Consider the following 16,589-nt stretch of genomic DNA (forward strand, 5'->3'; position numbering starts at 1 on the left):
GGTCAATTGCACATCTTGCCTCAACCAGAGTTTTACAGGACGTACTAAACCATTACAGTGAGTGATTATTCTTACTTTGAAAGAACTGAAAAACGAAGAATAGAGAGGAAATAGATTTTTTCACAGAAAATTGCATCAATCTGGTCTTAAAAGTAATGAAACTGTGGCGATATTATTTTATAAAAATATCCTTGCTATCTCTCACTGTAAAATCTTGACTGGAGAAATGACGCTTTAGGACCGTCAATTCCAGCTGCTGTCCAACTTTCGTAATAATGGCTTAACGTATTAACTTCCATTACATCATTATTTTTCTTCTTCCTTTTGCAAGTCTGGATAACCAAAGCCTGTTCAGCGAATACAAAAATTGATCGGTAAATTTCTCGTATCGGACAAAAGGCTGATATTTGATAGTTCATTTAATTTGAATATTCTTACTTACGTATTCTGCATTGAGAAACATTCCTGAAGGTGGCATTTCGCTTATTTCACGGAAATAAGCTCTATTTGCGACATATCGAGTAAGTTTTCTTCGTTTGTTTTTGCCTTCGGTAACACGCAAATGGCGGTCACAGTTTCACTATCGTACTCGGCATGCAGTGTTTCCACCCCACTGCACCCAAAAATACATACGTAGCCCCACAAACCATTCATACATAGTCCCACGAACCATTTCCGGTAAGGTTAGGTTAGGTAGGGTCACGTATAGGTTACAATAGTGAAAAATTGGTTTCGAAAAAAATATGCGTAGCCCCACACACCATTCTCGCATAGCCCCACGAACCATTGACACATAGCCCTACGAACCATTGACACACAGCCCCACAAACCATTTGCGGAAACGTACCTTCTTCAGTTACAAAAGCACGTGTTTGGAAACACTGACCGGGATTACGTCATCACACACAGGCTACATCCACCTGGAAGTAAATGGATGCAAGAGCTTTCGTGCATCGGTCACACATTTATATCGAAAAATAGATGATTTGCCGGCCAAATTCAATGAATGATGCGAGAAAACACTTCCCCGAACTACCACAAGCATAAAGAAACTGCATTCGGTAAGTAATTTCTCCTGTAAATTTGAAGAAATCCGTTTGTCCGATACGAGAAATTTACCAAATTTATCATTACATCGGTTATATGGTCTTCCTAAATTTATTTTTCCTTTTAGCCTGTAATTTAATCATTTTCTAGGCAAACGGCTACATGGCATCCTCAGAACATGTTGATTCCACTTTAACTAATATTTTTCAGTTTCTTCCACCATTGCTTCGATCTTCTATTTAATTCGGATTTCTTCATTTCTAATTTTGTCTCGTGAAGGTACTCCACTTGAAGACTGAAAAAATCTCATTGGTGAACAATTCATTCTAGTTTTATCATGTTGACGAAGAGTCCAACATTCGCTACCATGTAGAAAAGCCGGGTTTGAAATTATGTCATGGTATCTAATTGGAATTTCTTTTCTCATTTAGTTTCTGAAATTTCTTTTCAAAATTCCACTTAATTATTATATTTTATTAAATATTTCTCACATCCTTATGATGTTCGAACTGTGAAATATGGCTTTCCAAATACAAAGCCTATTTTCTTGTTATAATTTGTAAGAATTGATTGAAGTTTGAAAACAGACCTTTGTAGATTTTAAATATATATAAAACTGCACGCAAACTGAAATTTTTATGCAAAATAAAATACACCAATTTTGATTCTAAGATGTTTGTACCCAGGTTTTTCTAAACTAGCAGGAAAGCTGTTAAATTTAAACGAAAGTATATTGTAAATTTTAACAGTGTGGTCAGGCATGTATTATCATTGTGTTTGTTCTTGATGTCGTCAAATTGTAGAAAAATAACGTAAAATAACCAAAATACGTAGAAACGTATCGAAAAATACACATACATTGTTTTTATACAAAAATGCGTATACTAACGTTTTAATATTAGTTATGACATTTCACGTCTTCAATTAATCAACAAAACGTCAGTGCAAATGTAAAAAACGTTTTTACAATCAGCGCGTTTGTTGTTGATGTTTAACATACGTTTGTATGTTACGATATATCTATAGGATATGTAGGATATATTGAAATAAATGAGCACAGCAGGAATATTTCTAAGAATGATCTAATCTTAGTTGAATGGATGATATTCAATTTGACGTCATCAAGCAGTGTACTCTGGGAAGAAATCGGGCAGATTCGCGTGTGTCAAGGAAAGCGTATGAGAAGCCTTGTTGCAGCGAGGAAATTTGTATTCACCACTTTACACACATTCACGGTTTCTGTAGGGCCTCGGAAAAAAGTAAGAAGTACACATTGCTCAAATGATTACGATAATCATAGCTTGAATCACTTCGGAAAACACCACGTGCACAATGCTTACCCGACATGTTTTCAACGCAGGATCTGATCTGTTTGCTCGAAATACGGCGCAATGAAGACTACAGCCGGATTACGCACACTTTTCCGGTTTTATGAGTGGTATCTGATAAGCCGTTGAAAAGCTGTCACAATGTACAGGATTGCGCACCAAAAAATGAGGCGATGTTGTCAGATGTAAAATATTCTCAAGCCGTTATCACTTCTGTTTTGTTTGTTTGTGTGTGTGTGGACTTACACGTGTTTTTGCTGGAAGGGTAGCATTGGACCTGATTGGTGGACTAGAATGTAATGGTCGGTGTATCTCCGTATTTATACCGAAGGTCACGAGCTTCGATTGACAGAAGTGTTTGTTGTGCAGTCATTAACCTAACCTAACCTAACCTAACTTTTGAGTTTGAGTAAATTGGTATGAAAATTGTATCTTGAAAACATTAATAGCGACTTACTGTATTATGTAAATTGGTATAACAATTCCATCTTGACTTGCTACATGTACTGCTCAAATTATATTTTTTATTTAATCCTTAAGAGATTTACTATTTTATTTCTAATTTCTCTCTCTCTTCTTGTCTAAAGAAAAAACAGTTTTGTGCACAGACTTTAAAGCTATCAAAGTGGCAACGTTCGATCAAAATCTGTGCGCAAAACAGGTCAGTGAGATTTGTGCGCAATTCTGGATCTAAAGTGTGCGCAATTCACTTGCGGCGCGCAATGAATTGTGGGGGAGGTTGTTCGCTGAATATCATGCATTCTTATGAAGTGCCATACAACATGTGAAAGATTACTTTGTATCAGAGAGTATTGGGAGCTGAGTGGAACATTTCACAAATATTTGTATTCGTCTTTTCAATGCAGCATTCCATATTCAAAAACTTCCAAGTGTATCTAATCTGTAAATAATACCACACTATCATCTCTAAGGTGCAGATATTCGCAATAGTTTCGGGGCTACGTAAGCCTATTATCTATCACATAGATCTAGACAACAGGAAAAGCAAGCGACACGAAAACTCACGTGAACGCTGCAGAAGGAATTCTAAACAGATGCAATTTTCAGATTTTGGAATATAATAGCGGTTTTTTGAAAGGAGATGAAATTTCGTAGGAGCATTCCAAGAAAAGTGGTCCTACTCCATGTAAATAACAAAATGAATGAGTATGCAAATTATTATTATTATGATTGCATTAAGGTTTAGATGTTTGTGAATGCAGATATACCTGAAAATATTGAATATATACACTTGCAATAACCTTTTCTTTCCGAAGTCACCGTTAAAGTCTGCCCATCTTTCAATTATACCGCAACTGAATTGCACAAAGTCCAGTTGGTGGGGCGTCTGACTCTCACGCGGGAGACCAGCGGTGGTTTGTGGAACTTTTCCAAATATCCCGAGCGGCTCCGGGGTCGACTCAGCCCAAGTGAGTACCTGGAGCAAACCTGGGGTAAAGATGGTCGGTGAACCACATCACCTCCATAATATGGCCTAAGTCGAGGTCGAGAGTGTGTGGAGCCCTACCTCCACATCCCCATATGCCTCCATATTTACATTATATGCATTTGTTTAAAATATGGCTACGTAAAAGAAAGATAAGACAAGTCAGTTACATCAGATATATAACATAAGATAAAATTGTGGTTCGTAATTTCTCTGGGGAATCTACATCGCCATGCAGAAATGTAAGGTTTCTCAATCAATATTATGCGTTCATTAATATTTTGTATGAGAATCCCACAGATTTTATGATTGTCCTTAAAGATGTTTCCCCACTTTGAAAAACTCCCCAATCTTTCAACGAAACGCGCAGTTTTCCAACAGTGGGATGATCTTTCTTCCTATAATAAGAGTAAATATGGCGACAAATAGCGTCTTGCTGAAAGGTATCTAAATTTGTCACATATTTACTGATATTACTCTTCTATCCTGGGGTTTCCAATTTTGAAGCCTCACATTGATTTATTTCCACCACATTATATTTTTTCCCTATGGTAACAATAGTGTTCTTAGACACGCCGACAGCAGCAGCAGTCCTGTCCAGAACTTTATTTACAGAAATGATTGGACCCCCATTGTTTCTCTCTTGCTCAAAATATTTGCGCGCAGAATAAACCATCTCCCGCGTTTAGCCTTTGAGAGGAATTCCTTTACCGAAGGCTTTCTTTCTTTAAGTGAATGGTCTCTTTGGTACATAGTCATCTCGAGTATTGTCTCCTGTGTTTGACATTCTTCTCACAAGCACACGGACACACACAAGCAGAACACAGAAAATTATGTACAAAAGAAATAATACACTAAAACAACACGCTAGATACAACAAAGAATACGCTAAATTCAGTAAACACTAAACAAACGGATCGGTTAAAACATCACAGCAACGCAACGCAACAAACAAACAACACGTCCTCTCACAACAACTTGAATATTGATCGCACGAACAATCGCCCGATAAGCGGCAACACCGTGATAAAAGTTTTCCGTTGCTAGGTAACCAGAGCTTCGATGAAGCACTGGGAAGATTTTGATTGGATCGCAAGCCAGCAATCCACCCTCCCGCAGTGACGTAGACCTGGTTTCTCCACGTGCTTCACAAACGTCAATACCAAACTAATTTCGCGGCAGGTATAATTTACACATGTCACTAATAAAAGTTACTAGCATCTGCATCCTATATGCTTCACAGAGAAATGAAGTCAGAATTTGCTACACTTTTAAAGCGTCACACTTTTGTTAATGCTTTTCATGCATTCAGCCACGGCCATCTTTAATCCGAGGGAGGCCGGAGCCTTCAATATGGCGACCCTGTAAACCGTGACGTCAGCCGGCCTGTGTTACTCTGAAGAAACATTGGAGAATGGACGTACAGACGTAAAAAAGTAAAAAATTATGTAGCCTATTCATCCTGTAATCACTTAATTGTATTCGCTCGTGTATTCAACGTTATTTTTCCATAAGTAAGGCAGTATGTTATTAAGTTGTGAAAAATATGCATTACATTTTTTGAGTCGCATACTAGCATTTCACGGAGCATTCTGTACGTTTCACACGTGGTGAATCATCAAATATAATAAATATCCAATATTGATGTCATTAATGTTCTTAATTATTATGTGCAAAATAAATTAGCGACGTCGAAGAGCTATAACCAAGACATAGAGGCTTGTTTACGCAAAAAGCAAATTCCACGCTGAGAAACGTTGTGTGTATGAGGCATAAGCTTTTACTTGTACAAGGGTTAAACGACAACACTCAAACAAAAGTTCGGTAAATAATAGAAACCCAAACAAACCTCTACAGTATAAAACTACATAACCTAACAAAAACAGTAGAACATAAAAACACTAATTTCTTCACTGTATCCACATACATATCTCCGCAATAGAAAAACAACGGATATGTAACACATTCTAATTTCTAAACCATTCAAAATTATCCACTTTCTCGCAGAGAGTACATAGTCACCAGCACTCGGCATTATTTTAGCCTATATGTTTATCACATCCACAACTACTTTGTACGTCTTACTTTTAGAACTTTAAGGCCAGTGTGTTAGGTCATTTAAATATTTAGTTGTTAAAGAGGTTCGAATGTCATTCCGAAAAGCTAGCAAATAAAATAAGGGTAAACTGTACACTATTGGAAAGTTCCATACTGCGTATGAAATGCAAAGTTGGCATTTTATTTTCTGCATAATTCAAGTTATTTAACGGCAAATTATATTTCTATTGTTAATGTATGTTTTCCACTTACATCGTAATGTCAATCTTCTGTCCAGATTTGGAAAAAGAAAAACATTTTACACAGATTCCCTTGATTCTTTAAAGAGTCTACATCAATTTTGCTATTCGCGCCCATGCTATGTAGCTGGATGTTTAGGCCGGCGAGACAGCGTTGCCAAATTTCATGATTCCGGCCTGTAATGAAGCTGGTATTGATTCAGCCTATGCCATCATAATCATGTTTTTCTTCATTTGTTGGCAAACACCACAAAGTACTTCATAATTGTATGAAATCAGTTCATTATGAATATTTTATTCCAAACTCTTGTCTAGAAACTTAAATGTTTTGTATAAATTGTCACACATGTATAACGCTGGAATGGTCCGATATCACAAGTTAAAAGAGAACAGAAGATTGAAATACAAAATGTTTGACAAGGACAAGAAAATATAAAAATCTGAACAGCAATATGATATACTCCAATCCTAAAGACATATGTCAAAAACAGAAAATCCAAACAAAATACCGTAGCGTCGTCGCCTTGTAATCAAGATGGAGGCACATAGTTGTTCGGATCCCACTTTAAACTGTAGGTCCAGTCCAGATTAGCTCTACTGTGCATAAAGTGGACTTAAAACACCAACTCAATCAATCAAACAAAATACCTCACTTATTCTTGGTAACATTGTATTGAGTTATGATATTATGTAAAAATGATTTCTTCCCATTATTTTTATGCGATACTGTTACTGCTCTATAATTTCGAATACAATATACCGCGGTTTGACATGATATTTAGTAATTGAAAATACACTCCTCACCAAAAGTTTGGAATATTGTTACGTTAGACAATAGGTGATAGACACGGCCATAGGCGCCGACTCCTTGGGGCTTGGGGGAGGGGGATCGAGCCCCCCCAATGTTGTCGATGTGGGGGTAGAGCCCCCAAATAATTTTACTTAAGAGGATCGAATGTATTATTTTGCTTCTCTTGTAAAGTTTACTCTGAATTGTGCCACATGAACTTAACTTTAAATACACATTTCAAATGTTCTAGACCATCAACTTTGGGGGGCTATGACCAGAGACAGCAAAACACATGACTTATTACTATATGCTAAGTATGTAATTATGAGTATTGTTAACATTTTTACTAAAAAGAGTTTCAAGAGACGATGTGTATGAACTAGGGGAGTGGATGGGACGTTCGGGCTACAAATGGCTCTCAGATGACATTCAGAACGAGATCGTTGATATATTAGGGAGATCTGTTTTGCGCTCCGTGGTAGCAGATATTAAAAGTAGGGAATATTTTTCTATTATGGTTGACGAAACTTGTGACATATCCATCCGTGAACAATTGACATTCTGCATTCGAACTGTGAATGAAAATGTTGATATTTTTGAGGAATTCGTAGGCTTTTACGAGATTCCGAACACTGAGGCCAAAACTCTTTTTGACGTTGTAAAATACATTCTGGTGCGTCTGGACTTGCCCATACAGAATCTGAGGAGACAGTGAATGTTACGATGGTGCCTCTTGTATGAGGGGAAGATTTAAAGGGCTGCAAAAGTTAGCTACAGATCTGCAGCCACAGGCTATTTATGTACACTGTGCAGCTCATAGCTTCAACTTGGCAGTTGAGGACAGCTTGCGTCACCTACCCTGTATCAGAGACATAACGAATTTAACCAACGACTTGTTAAAGACTGTTATGGAATTCCCTAAAAGAATGCAAATATTTGGGAATATTATTGATGTGAATGAGAAGGCTGGCCATACTGGACTGCGGCCACTTTGCCCTCGTCGGTGGACGTTGAGAGCCTCCAGTATGCAACAGATCTTAAAGAACTATGGAAACCTTCTCAATTTTCTTGAGAAATTTTCTGAAGAAGATTCTACTGACGCAGCATCAAAATGTGCTGGATACCTGGAGACAATGCTTCACTTCAAGACATTTTTCTTTCTCTCCCTCTACTGCCATGTGATGGGTCCAATAGAAGAGGTAAACTGTAAGATTCAGTCTCCACGCATTGGTGCTACAGAAGTGGAAGCAAAACTAAAATACTTGACTGATATCTTTCAAGAAAAGCGAATGGGTTTTGAGCATTTCTGGCAGAAATGCACAGAGGGCAAACACAGCCTCGTTGATGAGCCAGAATTGCCCCGGCAACGTCACGTCCCTAAGAGACTTGAAAATCCTGATGCTGCCAAACCTCAAGTTCTACACTCCAAAAGAGTATTATAAATCAATATACACTGACGTGTGTGACACAGTAAAATCATGTGTTAAACAAAGATATGAATCTACAGGACTACAAAAAGTAACAGCCGTAGAGAAAGAATGCATCTCAGCTGTGAACAGTTGCACAACAAACTTTCAGCAAACGCGAGATTTCTTTCGACAAGATTTGGATGCCGATAGGCTCTCCTTACACCTGTCCAGGCTTGGTGATATCGCCAAACAGAAGAAAGTGGTTCCAACTACCATGCGTGACATAAGGAAGTTTCTTTTGGAAGACAGCACCCTCCAGGAGCCAAATTCATGATGGTCCTCAGCACTGTGCCAGTGACGACAGCCACAGCCGAAAGGTCATTCAGTGCTCTTCGCCGACTGAAGACATATTTGAGATCTACAATGGGCAGAAGAGACTAAGCAGCTTAGCGGTACTCCACATACATCAAACTGTGCTTGATAATTTGGACCTGAGACCCCTCGTTAATGAGTTCATAAAGAATAACCCAGTGCGTAGAGAAACTTTTGCTTTATTTTTAAATCATGTTCATATGTCTTTCTTGTGTATGTCACTTTATATCTTAGTGTACATTCTATGCGTTTTTTTATTATTGCAACATTAAATTTATAAAGTAAAATATTGTAGCAAGAACAAAAAAGTAAAACTATTTTCCTGTGATTTATTTAAATAATTAAATAAAACTGTTAAATAATGTAAATATTCGTTATTTTTATGGGTACGTCAACACTAAGGTTATTTGAACTCGTCACATGTCCTTTCTTTACAGGTCTGTTGGAGACATTAAAACACACCTATGCCCTCACCGGGACTCGAACCCGAGACCTCCGGATGAAAGCGATTTGAGTCGACCACCCAACACGCTCGGCTATCGAGGCCGGCATAAAACTGTTAGGTTGGCGTCTCAATGCAAATACATACTTTTCAATAAACAAATGTTAATTGTTATCTAAAAAAACAAATGAGCAGACACAAGAGAAATGTTAATTGTTATCTAAAAAAACAAATGAGCAAACACAAGAGACAAAGAGACTTTGAAACATTTTCTAAACGTTTTTCATGTTACATTTCATTTGCATGAGAAATATAATAGCTGCTTAAAAACTGCTATACGAAGACGTAAATTTTATTTTTAAAAAAGAGATTGAGTGAGTCATTCATTCATTTATTTCAGTGATCAGAGCCCTCCCAATAATTTTGACAAGTCGGCGCACCTGGACACGGCCTTGGAATTCAAGCACACATGGTATCTATCTGGTGGAGGTTAACGTCTCTTCGCCGACATATGCCTCCGTGCCTATCACTAATATAATAACATTAGAAACTTTTTATGAGGAGTGTATTATCTATAAAGTTCATTTCAAGATTACCGATTAAAGGGGAATCGAACTGGGGACTTCTTGATGACAAGACGAAAGAGCTACAACTTCACTCTCGAAGATGACCAGGACCAAATAAGCAATATAATCCTCTCTCCAGGAGGGGGAGGGAGGCGAGTGCCTCTTCTTGATCTTAACTGCGTAAAATATTGATACGAATCGTCATGTAATGTTTTCTGGTCTTTCAAATGAATTGTTGGATACACCCAGAGTTATCAATCGGCGTATAATGTTCAACATGAATGAGGCACTGAATCGGTTGTTCATTCCCCGAAGGTATAAATTGGTAATAAATCTCCAATTAAGGAAATGCGTGTACGTGTTTCTGAATGCTAGAATTCATTTTCATTCCAATTTAGTAAAAATCAGAAATATATCATGCATTGTTGGTTCCAATGAGAAAAATTGAAATTGGTATTATGTATCGTATGTATGTACAGTGGGATGCACAAATATTGCCCATTACTATTTTTATTAATTTTTATTTTACATACTACGTGCAAAGTTGTTAAAGGTCCAGGAATTTTAAATAAATTCAATTCCGGTCCAGGAGAGAAAATCAGTAAGCGTAAATGGGTTCTGGACCGTAAAGAACCTTTTTATCTGTAAAATATTTCAATTCGGTCCAGGAACCTTCTCTCCGGATCAATTTATATACGGTCCAGGAACCTTTCTCTCGGATCAATTTAAAGAAGGTCCAGTAACCTTTTTTCACAGAAAGAATACGGAACTTGAACCAAATGTTATTTGTGCGAGAAAATAGGATCCGGTCCTGTTGTGGAACCCAATAGAAACCATTAGGATTTATGGATTTTGGACATTTTAACAATTCTGCCTATATGCTTTTAAGGGGTGGATTTTTACGTATTCTTTTGCAAGGTTGTTTGACAGCAGCTTATTTGGCGTTTTGTTTAAGCTTTGGAATCTCTTATTGGGCAAAGCAAAGAAATTAAACATGGTTGTATTGAATTGAATTGAAAAGTCTTTTTATTTACTAGAGAGCGAGATTCAGCCTTGGGCTGCTCTACCACCTAACTCTGGTGAATAAAAGTTACAATACATACATTTATAATACTGAATAATACTGAAATCAAATAACATAATATGAATGAATTTGACATAAATGAAAGATAATAAAATTATAATAGAATACAATGACAGATACATTAACACACACACACACACACACACATACACACGTGTACATACGCAATTTCCAAATCGATACTAAAATAACATGCACACAGCTTGAAATATTCGTTGTGTCAGATAAGTGTTTGCAAAATACATGGTTTTATTTTACTTGATTCCTGTTGCTTAGCCATACGAGCTAATGCTCAATTGTTGTCTTTGCAATAAAAATAATACGACTTGTTCTTTGAAGTTTTTGGGTGTTGTAATGATTCCTTGGTAATACTTATATCCCACTGTACAAATACATAAAACTAACTTCAAGATGGGTAATGTAGTTATAGTTAGGACATAGAAAATGATGAATAGTGTACACACTTTCATTTGCTAGTATTTGATAATGATAAGGTCAGTGTTAGAATACGCACGTTCAGCTTGGTATACTTTCTGTACTAAAACCAACATAGCAGTTGTACAGGAAGCTCAAAGAATTTTCTAAAGAATCCAGTGCCACAATTTTAGAATGCTTAATAATTTATTTTACAATCACAATAATTTGTGCCGAAATTTAATGTTAGTATCGAAGCAATAGGACACCAATTTATTTCAAATATCCAGAATGATAGTAATGGGAAAATTATTGCAAATATTCTTCAGAATTCTCTATTATACAGTTAGGCACTTTCACCTTGTTCTGGAGAAACTCTTTAAATTGGTAGACTAGTTAATCTATAATGTAATGCGTGAATTATAGTGTTTTCAATTGTAGTAATTATATGTTTTGATCAATTGAAGCATATTTGGTCACTGATTGTGACAAATTGTGATTTCTTGCAAGCACATTTTTTTTCTTTTGTCCTTACTGGGTGTGGTGTTTGTGTAAGTCATTATTTTATTACGTATAACATATCTAACTGTGTCTTCAATTATTATGATCATTGTCAAGTTAAATATATCATTTTTCACTATAAGATCAACACCCCTCACGAGAGACATTTTCCTGCATGAAATGGCCAATGGCAATATCGTAAGTGACCGCCTTATTCAAGAAATTCACTTTCGAGTGCCGTCTCGCACAGGAAGCATTTAACTCTTTGCATTGCAGAAACCAAGATGATGCCTAATCCAGCGTTTCTTGTTGCACAGACAACCCAGTCAATACAATTATTTAGTAAAGCAAATGTACTTTTTGTCCCGCACCGTGACCATGCGCTACGAATGAGTAGCGCAACCCGGTCACGGAAACGTACAACGACGACTGGGGGTTTGTCGTGCGGACCACACGTCACCCCGTAATAACTAGCTAAAAAATCTCGCACCTGTGGGAGTGAGGCCGGCAGTCGGTATGTAGGCCCTGGCCCTCACGGTCTGTTGCGCCACGGGGAAGGAGGGAAATATACGTTTTGAAAATCAGGCACATGTTAGGAGGCTGTTGTGTAAAAATATATGTTACTTTATCGCACGTAATTTTAGTTTATGTTCTTATTTTCTGCTTTTAGTACATTCCAATGTATTACGGCTAATAGATACTTTGGACTTTGTGTTAACAACTTGGCTGTCATTGGATTGGGTTTCAAGATCAACACAATGATTTGCTTCATTTCAACGTGATTTTAGCCTATTATGCTGTTTTGAACCACAAGTGTCTTTTCATTGCTAATGGGTTGACAGTGATTGATTAAATTAGGTTATTTTACGTCGCTTTTCTGCCACTTTTGGCTAATCGCGGTAAATATGATGAGCAGGAAACGGATTTATATGTAGTAAAAATGTGCTAAATATGTAAATACATATTTACTTATTTGCACCAAAATATAGAGTTAAATATGGACTTACAATTGTAAAAAAATACCTTTTAATAATATAAGACACTACATGAGCTACATAAAATACAGTACGCTTACATTGACATTAATTGTAAAACAGCAAAAAATATGTTTTCATTTTCTGTTTCCAAAACAACGAATAAAAAAATTTCGTTGCAAGTGTTTGAACGTGAATTTCCTTATGTTTTATCTCAAAATGGATTTATATTGACTAAAACTGCGTTCAATATCGCAAGAAGTAATGGGAGTGAATTTGAAATTTATCAGTTATTCGCAAGAAATGCACCCAACTCTTTCGGTCACACGGGTACATTTAGTTGTTGCGCGAATATGGAGTATTAAGTTCAGAAATGTTCTGAAATATGGAAATAATATGTAAAAATAAGTAAAATATGAGCCATAACCTAATATATGTAAAAATATGGAAAATAAAAAGTGAATTTTCGAGCCAACATGTCATGATCCGCAAAGATAATACTATACAAAATGTAACTGATTTCAGCTTCGTACATGAATATGTATTTACATATAAATCCGTTTCCTGATGATGAGTGATGATATGATGAAAATGATGAAGGAACACTCACAGGAACACTCATGCCCAGACCGACCCCACGCTGTGCTATATTAACTGTACCCAATGCTCGAAACTTTCATTCAAAAATATAAACTTGGTTATCTGTCTGATGTATATTACTTGAAACCTTTTAGAATAAACTTTTCGTATCAGGAAAACGGATTTCTTAAAATTTACAGGAGAAATAAATTACCGAATGCAGTTTGTTTAGACTTGTGGAAGTTCGGGGAAGTGTTTTCTCGTATCGTTCATTGAATTTTGCCGGTATATCATGTATTTTTCGATATAAATGTGTGACCGATACACGAAAGCTCTTGCATCAATTTCCTTCCAGCCGGATGTTGCCTGTGTGGGATGACGTAATTCCGGTCAATCCCGGTCAGTGTTTCCAAACACGTGTTTTTGTAACTGAAGAAGGTACATTTCCGCAAATGATTTGTGGGGCTATGTGTCAATGGTTCGTGGGGCTATGTGTCAATGGTTTGTGGGGCTATGCGAGAATGGTGGGTGGGTCTACGCATTTTTTGTTCTAAACCAATCTTTAACTATTCTAACCTAAACGTGACCCAACCTAACGAACCTTACCGGAAATGGTTCGTGGGGCTATGCGTCAATGGTTTGTGGGGCTACGTAGGTATTTTTGGGTGGAGTGGGGTGGAAACACTTCATGTCGATTACGGTATGGAAACTGTGACCTCCATTTAGCGTGTTACCGAAGGGAAAAAGAAGCGAACAAAACTTACTTCGTACGTCGAAAATATAGATTATTTCCGTGAAAAAAGCAAAATGCCACCTTCAGCAATGTTCTCAATGCAGAATACGTAAGTAGGAATATGAAAAGTGGCATAAATAGAGAGTTTCAGGCGTTTTCCGGATACGGAAAGTTTACCTATTTTAGAAAAATACGTCAGATTTGAACAATCTCCAGTTCCCAATTTCATGGGTTAATAACATCACGAATCAAGCGGCCTGCAATGAAAATCATTTCGGGTTCAGGTTGATTGAATTACGGTTGAAAAAGAGGCACACAGAGTTCAGATCAAACACATGGCAAAGGACAAAATTCGAGGTCGTGCATTCATCAAGGCCCTATGTCTCCAGTAGCTGTGAAAATAAAGGTTATTAGAACATAGAGGTTGGGTAGATGAATTAGTGATGATGTAAGAACGGTAGAATTAATCCATGAAACGACTACCGAAATCTGTGCTCTAACAAGAAATGTTGAACAACTGAACGCACGAATTCCCTGATGTCAGTTCTTCATAAGCAATAAATCCGTTTACAGTTTCTCGATTCAGATAAATTAAAAATACCGACAGGTACTCATAATAAGTAACATGAATTAAAAACTATTGCTTGATATTTAAAATGAGCAACATGAAAAGCACAAACAATAATACAAATATTGCACTCTGCGATGAAATTTGATAACCTTTAGTAATTCGGTCCAGCCGTTTGATGGCGCTAGTGATTCCCACATTTGCTTTTCTACAGGCTACGGTAAACATCCTTAACTATATTTTTCTTGTTCATGTGATTATTGCGACACTGTCGTTTCGTTTCACATTCTAGTGATACATTAACGTTGTCGTCAGTACGTGATTGCGGGCAACAAACTTAAAATATCACTTTGGAGATAGGCCGCAGTTGGTGAAAAGGACAGTAAAAAAATCGCCATAGCTCTACCTTAGTAGATATATAATTTTAAATGGTTCTAATTGTTAACATTTAACAGCAGGGTATATTACAAAATATGAGTATTTCAATGAGAGTGTTGATCCCAATGAATTGTACGTTGTGCATTAAAGAAGAACGTGAGTTCGTAAATTTAAATCACATATTCGTTATTTTGTAGTTTCAAAAATTCCAAAGTGGTCATAAACTGTGTTCGAGAATACCCCTTTATCTCTGGATTCCAATTCGGAACACAAAACCAAGGCGGTTACGAACAGGTAGGTCAATTGGAAGTACTAAACTGGCATTGGATAATGAGAAATGACATCAAACGGTGTGGGTATGAGAAGAGATATGTATTAACAATGAATAATAATAAAGTGATAAATCACTAATATAAAATGAAGACTGCCTTTTATATTCCTTATTGTATTGCTTGGACGAGAAAAACGAACAAAACGAAATATAACGTTGTTCATACATGCCCAACTCGAACCAAAAAGACGTGAAATGAACATAAAAATATTTACATTTTAAGTAATTTAGAATACACGGTCTCCTTGATTTAAAAGGATGTTAATCGTTGTTGGTTGTAACACATTCATATAATTTTAACAGTATTATAGAAGAAAAATGTCTGACATATTTTCGTAATTAAAATTGCACTCTAGAATTTGCCTAACTTATAAAGCGGGATATGTGACATGCCAAACTGACTCACATTGCACACCTGTCTCAGTACTTTGGCAGTACGTATTTGCAAACGGTGCAATTTAACCTACGTGATTTGATTGCATTAAAACCACAATATCTATACCTTCGTGAAGATCAGAAAGCTTCTAATCGTGTGTATAGTGGGATCTATGAGTATTACCGTGCAAATTCCCATCACCATATTCTTGCACTTTATTTGATCCGATAAGAGCTTCAAGAATTTAAAGAAAACTCAAACTAAGTTGTTGACAACTTCTGCTTTTAGAAAAATCCATACCTTAAAAGCACATAGGATGTAAGAGAAAAATTAATGAAAATAGTCATGGACAATTTGCACGGTAATACTCATGGATCCCACTGTCGACCTTGCCCTTGCATAAAAAATGGTTCGGATTCGCGCATGCAAAGAATCTAGCCAACTAAAAGAAACAAAGTTGCCAGTACTCACGCGAAACCTGTTCTCCCCGATAGGTGGCTCTGCGTACGGTATCCCCAGGAATCGCGTGACTTGCTGACCAGAGGGCAACGTGTAAACTTCACCTCGGAGCGCGCCAGACTTCGTCACGACGAGCACGGGATCGAAATCGTCGTCGCCGTCGACAGCCCGGAGAGCGCAGGCGACGAGCACCAAGCAGGGCCAGAGCATCGCGGCTCTCTGCCGATGCGATAAAAACGAACCGCTGGGAGCAAGCGCACAACGCGCAAGGCCATAGGTCAAAATTTGTTCATGCGGCGAGCAGCTAAGAGTTTCCATTCATCAGGGAATCTCAGACAGTGTTGCCACATGAAGGGAAATTTCCCTCATTGCAGGGCAATTTAGGTAAAATTTTACATGAAATGAAAAAGGAAATTTTTATAAAAAATATCAAAATTACAGGGAAATCTGAATATATCGGGTTCACATCCTACATTCAGGGCATCCCCCATGGC

At 37.2% G+C, this 16,589-nt stretch overlaps 1 protein-coding gene across 1 annotated transcript in view; it reads right to left on the reverse strand.

Moving 5' to 3' along the window:
• The window catches only part of LOC145997128 (carboxylesterase 1E-like), a 293,171-nt gene extending 276,866 nt beyond the window's left edge, over nucleotides 1-16,305 (reverse strand). The window contains exon 1 of the mRNA XM_083133758.1: nucleotides 16,108-16,305. Coding sequence (XP_082989884.1) covers nucleotides 16,108-16,305 — 198 coding nt within the window. The remainder of the gene's footprint in view (nucleotides 1-16,107) is intronic.
• Between the last annotated feature and the right edge of the window lie 284 nt (nucleotides 16,306-16,589).

The sequence above is a fragment of the Lepisma saccharinum genome, chromosome 13, assembly GCF_977018435.1.
Source record: "Lepisma saccharinum chromosome 13, izLepSacc3.1, whole genome shotgun sequence".
NCBI lineage: Eukaryota > Metazoa > Arthropoda > Insecta > Zygentoma > Lepismatidae > Lepisma > Lepisma saccharinum.